The sequence below is a fragment of the Palaemon carinicauda genome, chromosome 5, assembly GCF_036898095.1.
Source record: "Palaemon carinicauda isolate YSFRI2023 chromosome 5, ASM3689809v2, whole genome shotgun sequence".
Classification (NCBI taxonomy): domain Eukaryota; kingdom Metazoa; phylum Arthropoda; class Malacostraca; order Decapoda; family Palaemonidae; genus Palaemon; species Palaemon carinicauda.
This window is the reverse complement of record NC_090729.1, coordinates 120,434,759-120,448,503: the sequence shown is the minus strand read 5'-3', so window position 1 is coordinate 120,448,503 and position 13,745 is coordinate 120,434,759. Positions and strand designations below refer to the sequence as shown.

The window sequence follows — 13,745 nt, the reverse complement described above, 5'->3', positions numbered from 1 at the left end:
CCTAGCTACTTCGAAGCCGTTGTTTTCTAAGCTAGTGCTCTCTCGCTCTTCTAAGAGAGCTTTACGTTTGCTAGGCGACTGGTTGATCACCAGGAAGAGTTTGGGGGAGACAGCCTTTGCTTTCCCTCCTTTTAAACTGGCTTATAGAGCGAGCGTCTGGTATGACACGGGAGAAGTTCTCGGCTTGGGAGTTCCTGCCTCTGCCCAGATAGACTTCTCAAACCTCATAGACTCTCCCTGGCGCCTGGCCATGAGACGCTCCAAGATTTTATGGTCGGCTTCAGAGCTAGACCATCTCCTGTTAGGAGTTTTTTCGAGCGTTTGAAGTTTTGCTGTACAATTATGTCATGCATAAACAAGGCTATCAGGGATGGCTCCAATAATCTGACAGCCACGTTCTCTGCAGGAACAAGACTATCAGGGATGGCTCCAATGATCTGGCAGCCACGTTCACTGCAGGAGTACGTAAGATGCAAGTGCGCTCAATGTGTTCATTGTCAAGACAAACTTCACGATGAAGTCTACCAAGCTGTCTTGACAGCATTAATGGAAGGCGACTGGATGGTCTCTCTAGACCTTCAGGATGCATACTTCCACATCCCGCTTCATCCAAACTTTCAACTACATCTGAGGTTTGTGGACGGAAAAGTAATGTACCACTGTCGAGCACTGTACTCCGACCTCATTCCTGCTCCTCTTGTTTTTACAAGGCCCTTGCAAAATGTAGCAAGCTTTCTACATTTTTTGAGGATTCAGAGCCTCCCTTTATTTTGACGACTGACTAATCAGGGCGTTCGTCATTATATCGCTGTCTGGAGAGCCTCTAATGGACATTAGACCTAACCAAGGAGCTAGGTCTCATAGTGAACGTAGAGAAGTCGTAACTTACAGTATCCCATCCCAGACTATTCTTTTTTTGGGAATGGAGATACTGTGTATGATTTTTCGACCCTTTTCGTCTCCCGCAAGAATGGAACAAGCTCTGTTAAAAGTCCTTCACTTGCAAGAGAAAAACAGTTGCTCTGTAAGAGTTTGAACTTGCCTCGTGGGAACTCTTTCATTCGTGGAGTAGTTCACTCTCTGGCGAGACTCAACCTATGCCCTTTCCTATTTCACCTAAACATTGGAACAAGGAGAAGGGCTTAGTGAGTATCTCTTTCCCAATCTCCAACTCAGTCTAGACATGTCTGACTTGGTGGGACAGCAACATCAGACCTCGAGAAGGTCTTTCTCTTGCGATCAAGAACCCAAACCATGTGTTGTTTTCAGATGCAGCGGATTTGGGTTAGGGAGCTCCACTGGACAGTCTGGAAGGCTCGGTTCTTTGATCCACGGATCAAAAGGAACTCCTTTTAAGGCAGTAACATCTCTCCTTTGGCGAGATTTGTGCAGAATTGAATGTCTTGGCGGACGGCCTCAGCAGAAGAGGACAAGTCTTCTCCATGGAGTGGACGTTGCATAAGACTGTGTGCGAGAAGCTATGGATGACATGGGGTCTACCCACCATAGATCTTTTTGCTACTCTCTCTGACAAAGAGGCTCTCGACTTACTGCTTTCCAGTTCCAGATCCAGAGGCAGCTCACATAGACGCTTTCCTGCTGGACTGGTCTCACCTGGACGTTTATGCCTTTCCACCTTTCAAGGTCCTAGACAAGGTGCTGCAGAAGTTCACCTCTCACGAAGGGACCAGGTTGACATTGGTTGCTCCACTCTGGCCCGCGAGAGAGTGAGTAACAGAGGTACTTCAATGGCTGGTAGACGTTCCAAGGAGTCTACCTTTAAGGATGGATCTCTTACGGCAGCCACGTAAGGAGTCTTCAGCAAAGCCTCCCCGCGCTTCGTCTGACTGCCTTCAGACTATCGAAAAACTCTCAAGAGCTAGAGGATTTTCGAAGGAGGCAGCCAGAACGATTGCGAGAGCTAGGAGAGCATCTACCATCAAGGTCTATCAGTCAAAGTGGGAAGTCTTTAGAGACTGGTGCAAGTCATCATCCATTTCCTCTTCCAGTACCTCTGTAGCCCAAATTGCAGACTTTCTCCTACATCTGAGAAATGTTCGCTCCCTCTCAGCGCCCACTATTAAGGGCTACAGGAGCATGTTGGCGTCTGTGTTCAGACATAGAGGCTTAGATCTGTCCAATAATCAAGATCTCCAAGATCTCCTTAAGTCCTTCGAGACCTCTAAGGAGCGTCGTATGGCAACTCCTGGATGGAACTTAGACGTGGTCCTAAGGTTCCTAATGTCCGACAGGTTTGAGCCATTACATTCAGCCTCCCTGAAGGATCTCACCCTCAAGACGCTTTTCTTAGTGTGCTTGGCTTCGGCTTAAAGGGTCAGTGAGATCCATGCCTTCAGTAGGAACATCGGCTTTTCTACAGATAAAGCCACATGTTCACTTCAGCTTGGTTTTCTTGGCCAAAAATGAACTGCCTTCTCGTCCTTGGCCTAAGTCATTTGATATACCTTGCCTATCAGAGATCGTAGGCAACGAGCTTGAAAGAGTGCTGTGTCCAGTTAGAACTCTGAAGTTTTATTTAGCTCGGACTAAATCCTTACGAGGTGGATCTAAGGCTTTGTGGTGCTCAGTTAAAAAGCCTTCATTGCCTATGTCAAAGAATGCTTTGTCATATTTTATTAGATTTTTAATCCGAGAGGCTCATTCTCACTTGAGTGAAAAAGAGCGTTGCTTGCTTAAGGTTAAGACGCACGAAGTAAGAGCTATAGCAACTTCTGTGGCCTTTAAGCAAAACAGATCTCTGCGAAGTATTATGGACGCGACCGTTTGGAGAAGCAAGTCGGTATTCGCGTCATTTTACTTAAAAGATGTCCAGACTCTTTATGAGGACTGCTACACACTGGGTCCATTCGTTACAGCGAGTGCAGTAGTGGGTAAGGGTTCTACCACTACATTCCCTTAATTCCAATATCCTTTTAATCTGCTCTTGAAATGTTTTTTAATTGGGTTGTACGGAAGGCTAAGAAGCCTTTCGCATCCTTTTTTATTTGGCGGGAGGTCAAATGTCATTTCTTGAGAGCGCTCAGATTAGGGGTTTGATGAGGTCCTGTTGTATGGGTTGCAGCCCTTGATACTTCAGCTCCTGGGAGTCTTTCAGCATCCTAAGAGGATCGCTGGGCTTCGTGAGGAAGACAGACTAACAAGGCAGAGTAATCGTCTAAGTCAACTTCCTTACCAGGTACCTATATATATTTGGGTTTTGTTATGATATAACTGTCAAAAACTCTAAGCATATACGCTGTAAACTTAATTAACTCTGGTCTCTACCCACCACCATGGGTGTGAATCAGCTATTATATATTCACCGGCTAAGTTAGATATTTAAAAATGATATTTTAATTATAAAATAAATTTTTGAATATACTTACCCGGTGAATATATAAATTAAAGGCCCCCCTTTCCTCCCCGATAGAGACCCAGCGGGATGAGAAGAATTGGAGCTGTTTACATGTATATGCGGTATCTGGCCGATAGTTGGCGCTGGTGGGCACACCCGCAACCTTCATAGCGATCGCTCGCGAGTTTTTGTGTTTTTCTGTCGAGCCGCCGGAGCGTCAGCTATTATATATTCACCGGGTAAGTATATTCAAAAATTTATTTTATAATTAAAATATCATGATTATCATAATGATGGTATCATATAAAGTATTAGCTCCCATCAAGGTACTAGCTTCTATGTTAGCTCATGCAATCCTAATTGACTCTTTCATTTAGGAATTGTTGGTTGGTTAGGGGTACGTAAGGAGAGAGGGGAATGGCGTGGCCTTAATTACTTAGTGCTAGAATTTTCAAGTTTTTAAGGGCATTTCTTTATCAAAGGGAAAGGATATAAGAAAAATAAAAATTTTAGGGGGGTCATTCAAACATATTTTCTAAAGAAGAAACAATGTTATTATAGAAATAGGAAATTTTATTATCTTTTTATTTACTATTTCTTACATGCGTAGATTTCTATCAAAATATGTTGATCTACCTTTTCAGTTACGTTATATGTGAGATGGTTAGCAATTTTACATATTGTATATTTCTTTCTTTAAGCTGCAGGAATTCATGGGATTTTTTTGTATTATCAATCAGATAAATATAACAAACTTTCATCATCATTAAGTATGTACTAGTACAGTATACTGTATTAGTATGATAATTAAAATACTAATGTGAACTTCACACAATATACCAATTTAATGAAGTGTTGAAAGTACAGTATTCATTGGTATGAAGTGTAGTTTTAATTGAAAAATACAGTTTTTTTCTCAGAATCTGATGCAGTATTACATTTCCTAGTGACCTTAATAAAAGATGCTATAAAAGTTGATATGGTTTGCTCTTTCAGGTAATATTTGAGGGTATCCCTGTAGACGCTAATGACCTAAGCAGGAGATTCCGAGGTTATATTGCTCTTGATGAGCTAGCTTTTGCGGAATCTGCTATGTGTGGGGCATTTTGCACTTTTGAAGGGGGCACCTGTGGCTGGACCCAAGATGAAATGGATGACTTTGAATGGTCACAGGTGAGTTTCCATTTATTTCATGCTTTCTCCAGTCATTTTATAAAGCTGTTCTGTATGTCCTTTTTTTTTTTTTGTTGACCTAATGTAAAAAAATTTGTTCCCTTTCTGAAGAGAGTTGATCATAAAAAAATGTCTTCGATTTTAAAAAATGGCACATACCAATGTCTGTGAACAGTTGCAAAATATTGAATATATCGCGAAGAAGGGGATCTAAAGATTTCTAATTTGCCAACACCTTCACAAAATTTTGTTAAAGCTTCTACTTTCATAGCTACTGTATACAGTATAAAAAAGAAACTGGAAATCACATTTTCAGTTACTAAGAGTTAAGGCTGTGCTGAAAGTTCCTTCATTAGATTTTCTTGTTACCATATTTGTTAGTCTAGTTTTGATTCATAGCACCTGGCCTGTCGATTGATATCAAATAATTCTGTTTTTCCCACTTCCTTTCTGTATTTCATCATGCCTCTGTCTTGATACCGTATCCTAATGCTTACAGAGCCGTGGTAGTTTAAACCCATCTACCGGACCACCCAGAGATCGTTCTTCATTTGCAAACAATGGAATGATGGGTGGATATGCTTTTATTGACTCAAGCTATCCCAGAAGACCTGGAGACAGGGCACGGCTGATGAGCCAGGAGTTCCAAGGGACCAGTAAGTAATACTGTTTTGTAGTGTATACTCATATATACTATGCAACAATACATACACATAAAAACCCTCATATAAATAACAATAATGCAGTATATGTGTATATAGTATGTGCATCTACAAATATAGTTGTGTATGTATGATTGTAATGATCAAAAAGATTAATATAAAACATACATACACAATATGAGGGCACATAAATTAAGATGGCAAACAGGTGTTACTAAGTTCTGGCTTGGTTCAATAGAATAGAATTTATGAAGAAATCTGCAAGCTTGTTAAATAGAATTTGAATGATTCCACTTAATTGCTTCTTCTACTGAGAGATAAGTACGAAATGATAGATTTAAGTATTGAGGTCAAGTTGTTTGGATAATCATCACTGTAAATGTGGTGTATTTAAGGAACAGCTGGAGTGATTTGCATGAACTTCATAAAAGAAAACTTTATTTCTCCATTCATTCTAGATCCAGACAGTCCACTCTGCATGCGCTTCTGGACCCACATGTATGGAAATGGAATAGGATCACTGCGAGTCATTATTTACGACGTCAACAGCAAAGAGGATGAAGTTATTTGGAGTATAACTGGGGAGGCTGGTAATGCCTGGTACCAAGGACAGGTGCCCATTGCATCACCCACACCCTTCAAGGTACCACCAAACTCAGTTGAACTTCCAAACTTCAAGGTACAGTTATCTTGCAGGTCATCCTATCTTCCCTGCATCTGAGAAAGAGAATTTAGTTCATATTACTGTAGTTTAGCTTTCAACAGAGCTTTAGACCAGACCATGTAAGCAGCAACTTTAGTGAAACCTTTAATGCAGAAAAAAATTTCTTTTTACATTTAATTCACTTCACATTTTGATTTGTTATCACTTTTATCATATATTTTGTACTTAAGAGCTTAATATTGTAGTGTTTAATTTTTCATGCCAAAGCATGTTTTTATTAGCTTAACCATGTCCCATTTTTCATGTCACACATTCTCATTAGTATTTTCTTTACTTGGATGCAGGTAATTTAGTGTCTGTATGATAACTGTACTGTTAACTGCATGTTATTTTACATTCAATTTTATCTTTGTGACTATAAAATTTAAGTAAAGTAGTTATGTCTTGTTTATATAAATTCCCTTGAGTTTCATTGTTGGTCAGATAATGATATTTCTGTGATCATTGCATGACCATGTGAAATCTAGGTGCATGTTGTATGACATAAGTTTTCTTAGGATGTGCAGTACATTCTGTAACACAGCTGCAGGGAATTAAATAGACTATATGCATTGAAAGCTGTCAAGTGTGTTGTGTTGCTGAAATATGCATTTTCATGAACAAAGCTTATAGAAATCAATTGATGCATCTTCAATATTGTGAATTGTACAAAACTGTATAATTTAAACAATCTTTGAAGGGCGTTCAGTCCCTCTTAATGAGTTTGGATGGTTCATAATGTGCAAGTTTTAGTACTTTCAGGAAAGTAATAGCATTTTATATTTTATCTTTGATGTATTTTCGTGCATTTTTTCTGTTGATAAGCAGCATCAGGGGTTTGATAAAGTATGCAAATTGAGAGATGATATCATTACATATGTGACTGCTTGAGTTTTTCTCATGAAAGATTTAAATTCTTAAGCCATTGAAGTTTATAAATTTGTATTTACAAAATTCCGTTTTTGCATACTTTTCCAACCATTGTACAGTAATTTGTTCTCTCCTAAAAGAAAATTACACTCAAAGATTTTATCAGAACTTTGTTATTAGTGTTCTTGATAAAAGTGTTGAGCTTGTGTACAGAATTTATTATGCCATTTGCATTTTTCTGAACTTTATATTGTTAAGGTTTTTCATAATTCCACAAAATACTGTCTTTGTAGACACATAAACATTAATTATTGATAAAACACGGTAAGAATGCATAGTTTATATGTTCCTTGAAAGGTAGAGCATAAATTTTGCCAGGTTTCATCCTTTCTTTGAAGGGAAAATTAGTTCATTGTAGCTGAAGGGATTGGGCTCATGATACCAATAGAGTCTTCAGCCAGTATTTCTTAAATGTCAGATTTCATCTCAAGTTTGTATCCAAAATGAATTGTAAGAATTAAATGATTTCTTTTATGTTGGTAATTCCTTAATAGATTATCTGACTAGGAATGGTATTCTGAATTGGTTTTGAAGAAAAATTTCAAGGAATGATTAATTCGTTTAAAACTGATTAAGTACAAAGCAATTGAAGAAAATTTCTGACGGTAAGCAATTCATTTAAAACTGATTAAGTAAAAAGTAATTTACTTGGCTCAATAAGGCAATATACTTTATTCAGATGTGGTTGCAATGATGGAATCTCACATGCATGCCCTTAAAGTATGCCGTGCATGTTAAATTGAACCAGTCTTGTCAAAGTAATTGTTAAAGTTTGTTGTCTTAATGATACTTTTGCGAGTAACAAGTTACTGTACTGGCACTCAAAAGATATCATTTAGAAGATTTCTTAACTAATTATATCAACTATAAACTATATTTTGAAAGTTTACTGAATGTTGAGGATAATAGGGAGGCAGATATAATTGCTGTTGCAGGTGTTGAGGTGCCAGTGATAGGAGATGAGAATGAGAGAGAGATTACAATAGATGAAGTGAGGAGAGCATGAGATGAAACGAGAGTAGGAAAAGCGTCTGGTATGGATGGTGTGAGAGCTGAGATGTTGAAGGAAAGGGGTGTGACTGTAATTGAATGGTTGGTGAGATGGTACCAGTAGATTGGGTTTGTGCATGTATTGTAGCATTATATAAGGGTAAGGGAGATGTGCATGAGTGTTGTAATTCAAGAGGTATTAGTTTGTTAAGCGTAGTTGGAAAAGTGTATGGTAGAGTAATGATTAATAGGATTAAGGATAAAACAGAGAATGCAATCTTAGAAGTACAGGGTGGTTTTAGAAGAAGTAGGGGTTGTATGAATCAGATTTTTACAGTAATGCAGATATGCGAGAAATATTTAGCAAAAGGTAAGGAGGTGTATGTTGCGTTTATGGATCTGGAGAAAGCGTATGATAGAGTTGATAGGGAAGCAATGTGGAATGTGATGAGGTTATATGGAGTTGGTGGAAGGTTGTTGCAAGCAGTGAAAAGTTTCTACTAAGGTAGTAAAGCATGTGTTAGGATAGGAAATGAAGTGAGTGATTGGTTTCTGGTGAGAGTGGGGCTGAGACAGGGATGTGTGATGTCGCCGTGGTTGTTCAAAGGCCGATTCACATGACCCGTTTTCTTTCCGACAGGCTGGCCGTCGGTTAACCGGCGTCTAGCTTTCTTGCGTGTATTCAAATGCAACTGTTCACACGACCTGTTAGGCTGACGGCGGCCCTCGGACGTCAGCCGTCCGAGTCGGCTCGGCTTCCTTTCCAAGAAACCTCGTCCGGTTTGACGGACGTTAGCAACCCGTCCCAACCAATGGGTGGATGATGTTTTGTGTGAACGAGGACCTGTATCGTTCCCGTTCGTTTCGTGGCATAAAACCCCGACTTTTCCTCATAGTATAGAGTCATAGAAATTAGTTAGTTTGTTGTTGACACCATGTATTAGAGGTTAATTGAACTTTTGCAAGGGTATGAGGAGATGTTTGACATGGCAAACAAGATGTATAGAAATAATTTACATAAATAAAAGATATGGACAATGACTGGAGAGGCATTAAATAAAACAGGTGAGTTTATCGCAATTTTAATATTCTTGGCATGGTGTATAAAGCATTATGAAGTTGCATAACTTATTTTATCAACACAGTTATCAACCAACATCTTATAGTGTCAAAATTATCGTAATTTACTCGGTCCTAACGTGATAGAGTCTTGAGTAAACAATAAAAACCGCGCGCTGGTGAACGGATACGGAACTCCTCGTGTGAATGTAAAACATTTCAACGGCGGTTAGCCACCACCCAGCCTGTCGGAAAGAAAACGGGTCGTGTGAATCGGCCTTAACTTGTATGTTGATGGAGTGGTGAGAGAGGTAAATGCTTGAGTGCTTGGACGAGGATTAAAACTGGTAGACGAGAATGACCATGAATGGGAGGTAAATCAGTTGTTGTTTGCGGATGATACTGTACTGGTTGCAGACACAGAAGAGAAGCTTGGCCGATTAGTGACAGAATTTGGAAGAGTGTGTGATAGAAGGAAGTTGAGAGTTAATGTGGGTAAGAGTAAGGTTATGGGATGTACGAGAAGGGAAGGTGATGCAAGGTTGAATGTCATGTTGAATGGAGAGTTACTTGAGGAGGTGGATCAGTTTAAGTACTTGGGGTCTGTTGTTGCAGCAAATGGTAGAGTGGAAGCACATGTACGTCAGAGAGTGAATGAAGGTTGCAAAGTGTTGGGGGCAGTTAAGGGAGTAGTAAAAAATAGAGAGTTGGGCATGAATGTAAAGAGAGTTCTATATGAGAAAGTGATTGTACCAACTGTGATGTATGGATCGGAGTTGTGGGGAATGAAAGTGACGGAGAGACAGAAATTAAATGTGTTTGAGATGAAGTGCCTAATGAGTATGGCTGGTGTATCTTGAGTAGATAGGGTTAGGAACGAAGTGGTGAGGGTGAGAACTGGTGTAAGAAATGAGTTAGCAGCTAGAGTGGATATGAATGTGTTGAGGTGGTTTGGCCATGTTGAGAGAATGGAAAATGGCTGTCTGCTAAAGAAGGTGATGAATGCAAGAGTTGATGGGAGAAGTACAAGAGGAAGGCCAAGGTATGGGTGGATGGATGGAGTGAAGGAAGCTCTGGGTGATAAGAGGATAGATGTGAGAGAGGCAAGAGAGCGTGCTAGAAATAGGAAGGAATGGCGAGCGATTGTGACGCAGTTCCGTTAGGCCCTGGTGTTTCCTCCGATGCCTTAGATGACTGCGGAGGTAGCAGCAGTATGGGATTCAGCATTATGAAGCTTCATCTGTGGTGGATAATGTGGGAGGGTGGGCTGTGGCACCCTAGCAGTACCAGCTAAACTCGGTTGAGTCCCTTGTTAGGCTGGGAGGAATGTAGAGAGTAGAGGTCCCCTAGTTTGTTTTTGTTTCATTTGTTGATGTTGGCTACCCCCCAAAATTGGGGGAAGTGATTTGGTTTATGTATGTATAAACAAATAACTGTATTCTTTGATATTAGGAAGAATTATAGTTTGTACTTACATTTTGACTGAGTTCAAGTATTTCTCAAATTTTGTAATTTGTATATATATATATATATATATATACTATATATATATATATATATATATATATATATATATATATATATATATATATATATATATATATATATATATATATATATATATATATATATATATTTATGTTGATGGAGTGGTGAGAGAGGTGAATGCTCGAGTGCTTGGATGAGGATTAAAACTGGTAGACGAGAATGACCATGAATGGGAGGTAAATCAGTTGTTGTTTGCGGATGATACTGTACTGGTTGCAGACACAGAAGAGAAGCTTGACCGAATAGTGACAGAATTTGGAAGGGTGTGTGAGAGAAGGAAGTTGAGAGTTAATGTGGGGAAGAGTAAGGTTATGAGATGTACGAGAAGGGAAGGTGGTGCAAGGTTGAATGTCATGTTGAATGGAGAGTTACTTGAGGAGGTGGATCAGTTTAAGTACTTGGAGTGTGTTGTTGCAGCAAATAGTGGAGTGGAAGCAGATGTACGTCAGAGAGTGAATGAAGGTTGCAAAGTGTTGGGGCCAGTTAAGGGAGTATTATTATTATTATTATTATTACTATTCAAGCTACAACCCTAGTTGGAAAAGCAAGATGCTATAAGCCCAGGGGCTCCAACAGGGAAAAATAGCCCAGTGAGGAAAGGAAATAAGGAAATAAATAAATGAAGAGAACAAATTAACAATAAATCATTCTAAAATAAGAAACGTCAAAACAGACATGTCATATAATAAACTATCAACATCATCAAAAACAAATATGTCATAAATAAACTATAAAAAGACTATGTCTGCCTGGTCAACAAAAAAGCATTTGCTCCAACTTTGAACTTTTGAAGTTCTACTGATTCAACCACCCGATTAGGAAGATCATTCCACAACTTGGTCACAGATGGAATAAAACTTCTAGAGTACTGCGTAGTATTGAGCCTCGTGATGGAGAAGGCCTGGCTATTAGAATTAACTGCCTGCCTAGTATTACGAACAGGATAGAATTGTCCAGGGAGATCTGAATGTAAAGGATGGTCAGAGTTGTGAAAAATCTTATGCAACATACATAATGAACTAATTGAACGACGGTGCCAGAGATTAATATCTAGATCAGGAATAAGAAATTTAATAGACCGTAAGTTTCTGTCCAACAAATTAAGATGAGAATCAGCAGCTGAAGACCAGACAGGAGAACAATACTCAAAACAAGGTAGAATGAAAGAATTAAAACACTTCTTCAGTAGTAAAGAATAGAGGGTTGGGCATGAATGTAAAGAGAGTTCTATATGAGAAAGTGATTGTACCAACTGTGATGTATGGATCGGAGTTGTGGGGAATGAAAGTGACGGAGAGACAGAAATTAAATGTGTTTGAGATGAAGTGCCTAAGGAGTATGGCTGGTTTATCTCGAGTAGATAGGGTTAGGAACGAAGTGGTGAGAGTGAGAACGGGTGTAAGAAATGAGTTAGCAGCCAGAGTGGATATGAATGTGTTGAGGTGGTTTGGCCATGTTGAGAGAATGGAAAATGGCTGTCTGCTAAAGAAGGTGATGAATGCAAGAGTTGATGGGAGAAGTACAAGAGGAAGGCCAAGGTTTGGGTGGATGGATGGAGTGAAGAAAGCTCTGGGTGATAGGAGGATAGATGTGAGAGAGGCAAGAGAGCGTGCTAGAAATAGGAATGAATGGCGAGCGATTGTGACGCAGTTCCGGCAGGCCCTGCTGCTTCCTCCGGTGCCTTAGCTGACCACGGAGGTAGCAGCAGTAGGGGATTCAGCATTATGAAGCTTCATCTGTGGTGGATAATGTGGGAGGGTGGGCTGTGGCACCCTAGCAGTACCAGCTGAACTTGGTTGAGTCCATTGTCAGGCTGGGAGGAATGTAGAGAGTAGAAGGTCCCCTTTTTGTTTTGTTTCATTTGTTGATGTCGGCTACCCCCCAAAATTGGGGGAAGTGCCTTGGTATATGTATGTATGTATGTATATATATATATATATATATATATATATATACATATATATATATATATATATATATATATATATATATACATATATATATATATATATATATATATATATATATATATATTTATTTATTTATTTATTTATTGAGTTATCTACATATATATTATTTATTCAACAAACATTGCCACAGTATTAGGAAAATTTTGAAATATGTGATTTTAAACTCATTAGATTGTTAAATGTGACTTAAAGCTATGTTGTACCAATGAATTTATTCGCTAAAGTCATCATGTCACTAGATGCAAGTGCCATTGAGCATGATTTGAGTTTCTTATATTCCAGATTGTTTTTGAAGGTGTCATTGGCAACAACAACTTAGGAGACATTGCAATCGATGACATATCTATTGTGCAAGGGGCTTGCCCAAGTAAGTTGATTTTAGTACGGTACAGTTATTTCAGAGTTACTGTTATGATACTTAGTTTATTGTCAGATTTAAAGAAACATATGAGCATGCAAGTTCATTTTCAATTAAGATACTATTGTAAGTCTTATGGTTACAGCATTGCCTGAAGCGTGGATTGTGGTAGGGGAGGGGGTGGGTAGTAGTTGGATGTAGAACGGCACCTCGTAGTATCGGGGGATATTGAGGAAGGGCAAGGGACCTCTGGTAGTGGTTCTAACACGCCCTAGTTACTATACCGACACCCTATAAGGGTGAGCAAGCGAGGTTTATTCCTGGCATTCCATGCAACTTTTTCTCTGGTATATTTAGCAGTATTTATACCTTACAAATGGTGCTATAAGGAGCATTTCACGGAGCGACACGGGTCCCTCTCCCAGAAATAGATTTTTCCTTTGTCAAAATCCCTTTTTTATGATTGGTTTGCTCATTGAAAGACAACCAATAATTAGAAAACCTTAAGACAAAATATAGTATCTTAGCCCATGCTCATCATATACAGAATTTTAAACTTTTTTAGTGCTATATTCATTTTATGTTCATATTGCTTTCATCTCCAGAGGCTGGGTTATGTAAACGTTACCCTAAAATAGGAAAATTACTTGCTTTATTTCTTTCCATCATACTAATGCTTCTATACTCACTTGTCTTCATGTCTTCACAAATCACCGCACATTCTCCAACCACTTCCCCTTTCACTGGCATACTCCCCAACCACTCCCCCCCCCCTCTCTCTCTCTCTCTCTCTCTCTCTCTCTCTCTCTCTCTCTCTCTCTCTCTCTCTATATATATATATATACCTACATTATATACTGTATGAGTTGGTGTAGCTCTGAAATTATTCTTCTCTCTCTATTTGCCTTTTCCTCCAAGAAATACCTGTTCACATTGTAAATTACTGCCTCAGCTTGGCTATGAAGTTGGTCATATGGCAATCTTGACGCAGAAAAAC

At 39.1% G+C, this 13,745-nt stretch overlaps 1 protein-coding gene across 1 annotated transcript in view; it reads left to right on the top strand.

Annotated features, from left to right (window-relative positions):
• Positions 1-13,745, top strand: part of LOC137641449 (MAM and LDL-receptor class A domain-containing protein 1-like) — a 287,760-nt gene that overhangs the window by 230,883 nt on the left and 43,132 nt on the right. The window contains exons 7-10 of the mRNA XM_068373993.1: positions 4,352-4,528; positions 5,028-5,184; positions 5,649-5,833; positions 12,673-12,757. Coding sequence (XP_068230094.1) covers positions 4,352-4,528; positions 5,028-5,184; positions 5,649-5,833; positions 12,673-12,757 — 604 coding nt within the window. The remainder of the gene's footprint in view (positions 1-4,351; positions 4,529-5,027; positions 5,185-5,648; positions 5,834-12,672; positions 12,758-13,745) is intronic.